Source organism: Chrysemys picta, chromosome 20 (assembly GCF_011386835.1).
Source record: "Chrysemys picta bellii isolate R12L10 chromosome 20, ASM1138683v2, whole genome shotgun sequence".
Taxonomy (NCBI): Eukaryota; Metazoa; Chordata; order Testudines; family Emydidae; genus Chrysemys; species Chrysemys picta.
The window spans coordinates 977,574-987,030 of NC_088810.1; the positions used below are offsets into that span (position 1 = coordinate 977,574).

General features: G+C 64.0%; 1 protein-coding gene across 1 annotated transcript; it reads left to right on the top strand.

Annotated features, from left to right (window-relative positions):
• The first annotated feature begins 2,300 nt into the window (after positions 1 to 2,300).
• On the top strand, positions 2,301 to 8,170 carry LOC101947105 (toll-like receptor 13). Its single transcript, XM_005314303.5, has 2 exons — positions 2,301 to 3,319; positions 3,880 to 8,170. The coding sequence occupies exon 2, from the start codon at positions 3,923 to 3,925 to the stop codon at positions 6,794 to 6,796; it is 2,874 nt and encodes a 957-aa protein (XP_005314360.2). The 5' UTR covers positions 2,301 to 3,319; positions 3,880 to 3,922; the 3' UTR covers positions 6,797 to 8,170.
• Positions 8,171 to 9,457: the final 1,287 nt, after the last annotated feature.

A 9,457-nucleotide genomic window follows, 5' to 3' on the forward strand; every position in this document is an offset into this window, starting at 1 on the left:
CCAACCTCCCTGGGACTGTCCCCCCAGTATCCAGCCCCCCCAATACTGGGCGCACCCCTGCCCTGCAGAGACAAGGTGCCCTCTCCAGAGCAGAACGGCCCCGGAAAGGACCACCCCTCAGCCCCCCCTCCCCCCCCACACCCAGCCCTCCCAGGACTGCTCCCCATCACCCAACCTCCCCCCACCCAGGCACTGCACCCAGCTACACCCACATCTGCAGCCCCCCCCAATGTCTGCCTGACACAAAGCCACCGGCCCTGTGCTACACCCCCAGCTTGGGAACATGCCGGACCCCCAGGGATCCCCCCCTTCCCTTGGGGAGACCCCACGCCTCCAAGCCGGGCTCCTGGGGGTGTTGTGCCCGTGGCAGGGACGCCGGGCAGCGTCTGCAGCACTCGGGTCCCTCGGGCCCTGGCCGTGGCCTGGGGGCCCTGAGCCAGGCGCGCTGACACTGGGAAGGTCAATTAGGGTCACCAACTTTCTACTCCCACAAAACCGAACACCCATGCCCCGCCCCTTCTCGAGGCCCCGCCCCCCACTCACTCCACCCCCCCCCCTCTGTTGCTCGCTCTCCCCACCCTCACTCACTCGCTCGCTCATTTTCCCAGGCTGGCTCAGGGGGTTGGGGGTGGGGGGAGGTGAGGGCTCCGGCAGGGGTGCAGGCTCTGATGTGGGGCCAGGGATGAGGGATTTGGGGTGCAGGAGGGTGCTCTGGGCTGGGATTGAGGGGTTCAGAGGGCAGGAGGAGGATCAGGGCTGGGGCAGGGGGTTGGGGCACAGGGGGGTGAGTGCCCTGGTTGGGGGTAAAGACTGGGGTAGGGCTGTGGATGAGAGGTTTGGGGTGCAGGAGGGTGCTCCGGGCTGGGATCGAGGGGTTCGGAGGCCGGGAGGGGGATCAGGGCTGGGGCAGGGGGCTGGGGTGCAGGAGGGTGCTCCGGGCTGGGATCGAGGGGTTCGGAGGCTGGGAGAGGGATCAGGGCTGGGGCAGGGGGCTGGGGTGCAGGAGGGTGCTCCGGGCTGGGATCGAGGGGTTCGGAGGCCGGGAGGGGGATCAGGGCTGGGGCAGGGGGTTGGGGTGCAGGAGGGTGCTCCGGGCTGGGATCGAGGGGTTCGGAGGTCGGGAGGGGGATCAGGGCTGGGGCAGGGGGTTGGGGTGCAGGAGGGTGCTCCGGGCTGGGATCAAGGGGTTCGGAGGCCGGGAGGGGGATCAGGGCTGGGGCAGGGGGTTGGGGTGCAGGGAGGTTGCTCAGGGCTGGGATCGAGGGGTTCGGAGGTCGGGAGGGGGATCAGGGCTGGGGCAGGGGGTTGGGGTGCAGGAGGGTGCTCCGGGCTGGGATCAAGGGGTTCGGAGGCCGGGAGGGGGATCAGGGCTGGGGCAGGGGGTTGGGGTGCAGGGAGGTTGCTCAGGGCTGGGATCGAGGGGTTCGGAGGCTGGGAGAGGGATCAGGGCTGGGGCAGGGGGCTGGGGTGCAGGAGGGTGCTCCGGGCTGGGATTGAGGGGTTCGGAGGACGGGAGGGGGATCAGGGCTGGGGCAGGGGGTTGGGGTGCAGGAGGGTGCTCCGGGCTGGGATTGAGGAGTTCAGAGGACAGGAGGGGGATCAGGGCTGGGGCAGGGGGCTGGGGTGCAGGAGGGTGCTCCGGGCTGGGATCGAGGGGTTCGGAGGCTGGGAGGGGGATCAGGGCTGGGGCAGGGGGCTGGGGTGCAGGAGGGTGCTCCGGGCTGGGATTGAGGGGTTTGGAGGACGGGAGGGGGATCAGGGCTGGGGCAGGGGGCTGGGGTGCAGGAGGGTGCTCCGGGCTGGGATCGAGGGGTTCGGAGGACGGGAGGGGGATCAGGGCTGGGGCAGGGGGCTGGGGTGCAGGAGGGTGCTCCGGGCTGGGATCGAGGGGTTCAGAGGACAGGAGGGGGATCAGGGCTGGGGCAGGGGTGCAGGCTCCAGGGGGCACTTACCTCAAGCAGCTCCTGGCTCCTACGTGGAGGCGCGGCCAGGCGGCTCTGCGCGCTGCCCCATCTGCAGGCACCGCCCCTGCAGCTCCCAGGCTGTGGTTCCTGGCCAATGGGACCTGCAGGGGTGGCACTTGGGGCGGGGGCAGCATTCAGAGCCCCCTGGCTACCCCTACGTGTCGGAGCCGGAGGGGGAACATGCCGGGTGCTGCGCGGTGACGCCAACCAGACAGTCAAGGGCCCGGTCAGCAGTGCAGGGGGTTCCGGTCAAAAACCGGACATCTGGTCACCCGACGGTCAATGCAGAGTCCGGCCTGGTCAGCCAGAGCCCGGCCAACTTGCCACGACCCCACGGTCAGGCTCCGTGTGTCTGATCTCCGCGGTCAGATCCCAGGACCCCCCCACCTCTCTCAGGCCTCGGGCTCAGCCAGGGGCTGGCATCCTCTCTTGATCTGGGTCGGGTGCAGCCAGTTCCTTAAGGCCCCTTCACTTCCCCCATGTCTGTGAGTCTGGCCCGAGCGCAGACGGAACCCCTCTCCCCGGCTGGGCAGCCGTGCAGGGGAAACTGAGGCACACCCAGCACTCAAAAATACGACAGAAAATTCCCACTTTGTTCCCCCCGCCCCCGAATCAGCCGCTGTGGGGGCAGGTGGCCCCTGCACACGGGCTGCGGTTTGCCTGCCTGCAGCGTGCTGGGTCCTGTCAGCGGAATCGCAGGGCCCCGCAAAGGAGAAGTGAAAGGGGCCTCAGCTGGATTCCCTCGGCCTGCTCCCGGGACGCATCACCCCTCCAAACAGGCGCTACCTGGCCCCCTGCGAGATGGCAAGGGAGGAGTGGGCCTTGGCTCTGGAGCCGTGGGGCCCACCGCAGCAGGGAGCGGGTGTGGGGGAGGAAGCTCTCCCAGGGGCAAACGCACGTGCCAGATCCCCTCTTCTGTCTGTGCCCCAGACACTGCTCTATCGAGTGCTTCCTCTCTCCCTCAGTCCCGGCAACAACCGTCCCCTCCCAGAGCCAGGGAGAGAACCCAGGAGTCCTGGCCCCCAGCTCCGCCTGCTCTAACCCACCAGACCCCACTGCCCTCCACAGCCAGGAGAGAATCCAGGAGTCCTGCCCCCTTGCTGTGGGCCTTTCTGCAGCAGTTGTCCCTAGCTCTGTGCAGCTGTAACCCCACTGAGTGTCCGCCCAAAATGTGACTGAAAATGATACTCCCAAGCACTTCCTCATTCAAAGTCTCAGACGCCTCCTTGGCAAAACTCCCAGCACCCCTCACTGCCTCCTCCAGCAAGGAAGAGAGACGGACCGTGCCTTGGAGCTCAGCTCAGAGCCTGCCGGGATCCTGAGCGATTCCCCATCCCTGCGCCGGGACACACCAGGTGAGAACCATCCCCCAGTGGTACCACAAACCACCCAGGGCTGCTGGGAATAAGACAGGAATTTGCAATGGGGTGCAGCTACATACAAGGCCAGGGCTAGAACCCAGCAGTCCTGAGTCCCAGTCCAGCCCCCCTGCTGTAACCCACAAGATCACATTCCTCTCCCAGAGCTGGTGAGAGAACCCAGCAGTCCTGGCTCCTCCCCCCCTCTAACTACCAGCCCCCATTCCCCTTCCAAAGCTGGGGCAAGAACCCAGGAGTCCTGGCTCCCAGCCCCCCCTCCCCTTCCAAAGCTGGGGCAAGAACCCAGGAGTCCTGGCTCCCAGCCCCCCCTCCCCTTCCAAAGCTGGGGCAAGAACCCAGGAGTCCTGGCTCCCAGCCCCCACTAATCCAGCAGACCCCGCTCCCCTCCTAGAGCCAGGATAGATGCCAAGACCCTGCCCCCCACCCCAAGGCAGTCCTCATTCAGTCTCTGAGGCCCCCCGAGGCCCTGTGCTCAGCTCTGCCCTTCTGCCCCAGGCGGTTCAGAGCAGAGGCTCATACCGACCCTCTGGTTCTAGGTCTGTGCCAGTGTGGAGAGCCCCCAGTCCCCGGGGAGGCAGGATGGGCCCCGTATTTTCCCTCCTGGCCTTACTGCTGCTCCTCATGCCCGGGGCGGTTGCCTACGGCTTCAGGAACTGTATCCAGTCCATGGAGAACCCACAAAGCTTCCGGTGCATCCAGCGCTTCCTGAAGGACATAATCAGCGCTGTGGGCGACCTGCCGCCCAATGCCACGTTCGTCAACGTCTCCCACAACTTCATCAGCCGCCTGCCTGCGGCCAGTTTCCGCCACCTGCCACACCTGCAGCAGCTGCAGCTGGTCTGTAACCGCCTGGAGACGATAGAGGATTGGGCTTTCGAGAACCTTGGCGCCTTGCACACGCTCAACTTGTCCAACAATCACCTGGCCAACCTGTCCGAAGGAGCCTTCCGAGGCCTGGGTAACCTCATCAACCTCTCTCTGAGCAATAACCCCCTGAGCACGATTCACCCCCACGCCTTGCATCCCCTGGGCAACCTCCACACCTTGGACCTGTACTCCTGCCGCCTGGTGAGCTTCGCCGAGGTGGCCTGCAGTCTGCAGGGGTTGATGAAACTGCGGGTGCTGAACCTGTCCTGCAATAGGCTGAATTCTCTCAGTCCCATCTGTCCACTCCCCCCCTCCCTCTCCATCCTGCATCTGTGCAACAATTCACTCCAGGCCGTGGACGGCGGCGGCCCGCAGCTCCTGCGTCGCATCAGGAACCTGGACCTGTCCTATAACAACATCTCCAACGTCACTTCCTTTGCTGGCGCCGAGCTCCAGAACCTCAGCTACCTGCTGCTGAAGGGGAACCCCTTGGATGTCTTCCATCTTCTAAATGTGTCCAGCCTGCGGCCTCGCAGGCTGGACTACTCCGGCCTGCACTTAGGCAACGAAGGCGTGAGCAAGGTCTGCCAACGCTTGGGCAAGCGCCAACTCAAGCACCTCCGGCTGCAGAGCAACAACATCCGGGAGCTGAGGAACGTGTCCCTCGCCCTGTGCCCGCCGATCCGGACTCTGGACCTCTCGTGGAACAAGCTCAGGTGGCTGGACTGCGTGGACAAGTGGCAGCACAAGCCTCTGGAGAGCCTGGTGGTGGAACATAACTTGCTGAACCGACTTAGCACCTGCCAAAGCTCCTCCTCTTTGAAGACGTTGCAGAATATCAGCTTCCGCTACAATCGCATCCTCTCAGTCAAATACTGGGCCTTCAGATACGCCCCCAATCTGCGCATCCTCCACCTCAACATCAACACCATCGCCTACCTGGACAAACACGCCCTGAAGGGGTTGTACTACCTCACCGAGCTGCGGCTGGATAACAACCTGCTGACCGACCTCTACAAGTCCAGCTTCGCCGACCTGGTCAGGCTCCAGACCCTCAACCTCCGCAATAACCGCGTCTCCATCCTCTTCCCCTGGGTCTTCGGGAAACTCGGCCAGCTCCAGATCCTGGACCTGGGGGGCAACAACATCCGCAACTTGACCAATAAGTCATTCAGCGGGCTAAGCAGCCTCTCCAAACTCTACCTGGATGGCAACTGCATCAAGAAGATCAGCAGTGACATTTTCTACCCGGTGCAGGGCACGCTGGAGGTGCTGGATTTGACAGGCAACAAACTGCAATACATCACCAAGACGCAGCACAAGAGCCCACCCTTTAGGCACCTGCACAAACTCTATGATCTCAAGCTACAGGCTCAGCAGCCCTACGGCATGAAAATAATCCCCGCCAAGTTCTTCCAAGGCCTGGCCTCGCTGCGCTCCCTCTATCTGTCAGAGAACAAGCTGCTCTCCATCTCCCCAGATGCCTTTGACGACCTTGCTCAGCTGCAGTACTTGAGCTTGGCTGACAGCTGCAATGGCATGCAAGATCTGCCGCCTGGGATCTTCAAAAACCTCGGCCGCTTGCAGAAACTGAACCTGGAGAACGTGGGGCTCCACTCGCTGACGCTGGAGGTCTTCGGGAACCTCAGCAACTTGACCTCGCTGCTCCTGGCCAAGAACCAGCTGCAGACCGTCAATGTGAGCGTGGCCAACGCACTGGGCTTGCTCAGGTACCTGGACCTACGCAAATGCCCCCTGAGCTGCACCTGCGAGAACCTGTGGTTCCAGCACTGGCTGACCAACAGGTGGGTGCAGGTGGTGTATCTCTACAATTACTCTTGCGACTCCCGCCAGCAGCTGGGCTACGTGTACAGTTTCGACACACACGTCTGCTTCCTGGACGTGGGGCTGTACTTGTTCTCCGTCACCACCCCGGCGCTGCTGCTGCTCATGCTGCTCCCCCTGGTCTACCACCGGGCCTACTGGCGGCTCAAATACCATTTCTACATCCTGCGCTCCTGGGTGAACGACCGCTGGAGAAGGCAGGATGGGGAGCACTTCCAGTACGATGCCTTTGTCTCCTACAACTCTGCCGACGAGGGGTGGGTGCTGGAGCAGCTGGTGCCGAGCCTGGAGAGCTGCAAGGGCTCCTTCCGCCTCTGCCTGCACCACCGGGACTTCGAGCTGGGGAAGAGCATTGTCGACAACATCGTGGATAGCATCTACCACAGCCGCAAGACCATCTGTGTCATCAGCCGTAGCTACCTGCAGAGCGAGTGGTGCTCTCTGGAGATCCAGCTGGCCAGCTACCGGCTCTTCGAGGAGCTCAAGGACGTCTTGGTGATGGTGCTCCTGGAGGCCATCCCCGACAGGGAGCTGTCCGCCTACCACCGCATGAGGAAGGTGATGCTCAAGAAGACCTACATCAGCTGGCCCCCGGAGCCTGCGGCCCAGAGGCTCTTCTGGACCAAGCTACGGAAGGCTCTGAAAGGCAGCTACACGGAGGAGGAGGAGGAGGAGGAGGACTTGTATCCATTTGACGAGGAAGATAAGCCGCTCCTAGAGTCCACATCCCAGCTTGGCTAAGGAAATGGGAGTTTCCAGTGGTTCTATACCCCTGTCAGTCCCCATCCCCTACAGCCCACTACTTCCTCTATCACCAGCAGCTTCCCCACCTCACAACCTCTAGCGCCCACAGCAAGGAGCCTGCCTGTTTCTGTCTCTGAGGCTCCGCCTGGTCCTGTCCCTCGGGAGTTTTGCCACTGGCTTCCCTGGGAGTAGGAGCCTCCAGCCCCCACCAGGCCTCGTGGTCGAATGAGCCCTGTGAGCGACAGAACTGGGCAATGGGACCCGAGCCCAGTTTGAATTCATCTCGGGGGACACTGGAAGCAACAGCACTAGAGGAACTTGTAGGTAAATTCTGAGCTGGGATGTGGCAGCTGCCCATTGGGGACAACCAGGACCTGCAGGGAGGAAGGGAACAGAATTCCCTCAGACAGCTGAATTATCCTCAGTGTGCTTCCCACAGGAACTAATTAACTTCTCCTCCCCCCACCCAGGAGCTGTCTATGTCCCTGTTCTATGGAGGTGACTTGAGGTCATGCAGCCAATCTGGGGCAGAGGACTCCTGGACCCTCCTGCTCTAACCCACTGGACCCCACTCCCCTCCCAGAGCCGGGAGAGAACCCAGGAGTCCTGGCTCCCAGCCCCCCCTGCTCTAACCAACCAGCCCCCACTCCCGTTCCAGAGCCGGGGAGAGAACCCAGGAGTCCTGGCTCCCAGCCCCCCCTGCTCTAACCAACCAGCCCCCACTCCCGTCCCAGAGCCGGGGAGAGAACCCAGGAGTCCTGGCTCCCAGCCTCCTGCTCTAACCACCAGCCCCCACTCCCCTCCCAGAGCTGGGGAGAGAACCCAGGAGTCCTGGCTCCCAGCCCCCACTCCCGTCCCAGAGCCAGGGAGAGAACCCAGGAGTCCTGGCTCCCAGCCCCCGGCTCTAACCCACCAGCCCCCACTCCCCTCCCAGAGCCGGGGAGAGAACCCAGGAGTCCTGGCTCCCAGACTCAGAACAACCTGTCTTCTGTTCCTTCCATCTGGGAATTCAGTCTCCCTCAGCTGGGCCCCTTAAGCTGCTGCTGCAGTCCTCACCCTGCCCTCGCACCTTGCAGGCCGGGGTGGGGGACGGACATGGACCCTGCAGAGGAGCTGCGTGGCTCGGGCTTGTCTCTCCCCACAGAAGCTGGTCCAATAAAAGAGATCCCCTCCCCCACCCTCTCTCTCTAATCTCCTGGGACCCACACGGCTGCTGCTGCAGGACATCCACTAATGCCGAGACAAAGTCCCCAGGAGGAGTAGGTGGGCCAGGGCCCAGGCAGCTTGTGGCCCCCGGCTGCGAGATCTGCTCTCTGCCTGGGCACCAAGAGGACACAGGCTGGAAAGCCATGGCAGCTCTGCGAGAGGGGGCGAAGGGGGCTGGATCCATGGGGGGGGGTCTAGGGGCTGGGGGGGACAAGGCAGAGCAGCAGAATTGAAAATTACAGTTCCCAGGGTCAGAGCAATCCCGACTCCCAGTTAATGCCCTCCGGGGGCAATGGGGCGGCGGGGGGAACAGCCACCACGAAAGCCGTGAGCGCTCTGGCCCTGACAGCGTGACGGCCTGGCCACGGGGACTCAGCGACCGAGGCTGTGTCCCGGGGCGTAACCGAGCAGTCAGCCTGGGGGGAGAGCTGTCGGTCTGTCTATCCCTCCGTCTCTCCAGCCAGCCAGCCCCGGCCATCTGGGTCCCTGGTTTAGTTTGTGGCCCTGGAGCGGGAGCAGAGTGGGATGCGCTCAGCCAGCCATCTCCCTGTGGGGGCAGGGGGACACGTCCTGCCGCCTAGGGCACCAAAGCATCGGGGATGGAAATCCCACTGCCTGAGGCTTCTGCCGATCCTCGGGGGGGGGGGCATCTCGGGGACAGTTTTCTTAATGGCAATTCTCTGCGAGAGGGGCTCATGGAGGGGGAGTGACAGGGTCCATCCACGGTTCCTGGCCCCAGGCCTTTGCTCTGGCTCTGAAGAACAATGCATGTGTGGCTGCCTTGGCCTCACAGAGCCTCTGGGAACGGCCCACGCTCCTGGGGGCAGTGATGCTAATCCAGAGGTGGGCAAACTATGGCCCACAGGCCACATCCAGCCCGCGGGACCCTCCTGCCCGCCCGGCCCCTGAGCTCCTGACCGGGGAGGCTAGCTCCCGGCCCCCTCCCCCGCTGTCCACCTCCCCCTCTGCCTCAGTTCACCCCGCTGCCGGCGCAATGTTCTGGGCAGTGGGGCTGCGAGCTCCCGGGGCAGCGCAGCGGCAGAGCCGCGGCCTGACCCGGTCTCTGTGTTGCGTGGTGGTGTGGCTGGCTCCAGCCGGGCGGCACGGCTCTAGCGCCACCAACCACCGGTGCTCCAGGCAGCGCGGTAAGGGGGCAGGGAGTGTTGGATAGAGGGCAGGGGACTTTGGGGTGGTGGTCAGAGGGCGGGGGTGTGGATAGGGGTCAGGGCGGTCACATGGCGGGGAACAGGGAGGTTGAATGCGGGCAGGAGTCCGGGGGGGGGGCAGTCAGGAATGAGAGGAGGGGTTGGATGGGGCAGCGGGGGGCTGTCAGGGGCAGGGGGTCTGGGGGCGGTCAGGGGACAGGGAGGGGTGGATGGGGCAAGGGTCCGGGGGGGCCGTCAGGGAACAGGAACAGGGGGGGTTGGATGGGGCAGGAGTCTTGGGGGGGGA

Excerpts from the sequence above, each read along its gene's own strand:
- LOC101947105 (XM_005314303.5), top strand. The coding sequence starts at position 3,923 with ATGGGCCCCGTATTTTCCCTCCTGGCCTTACTGCTGCTCCTCATGCCC.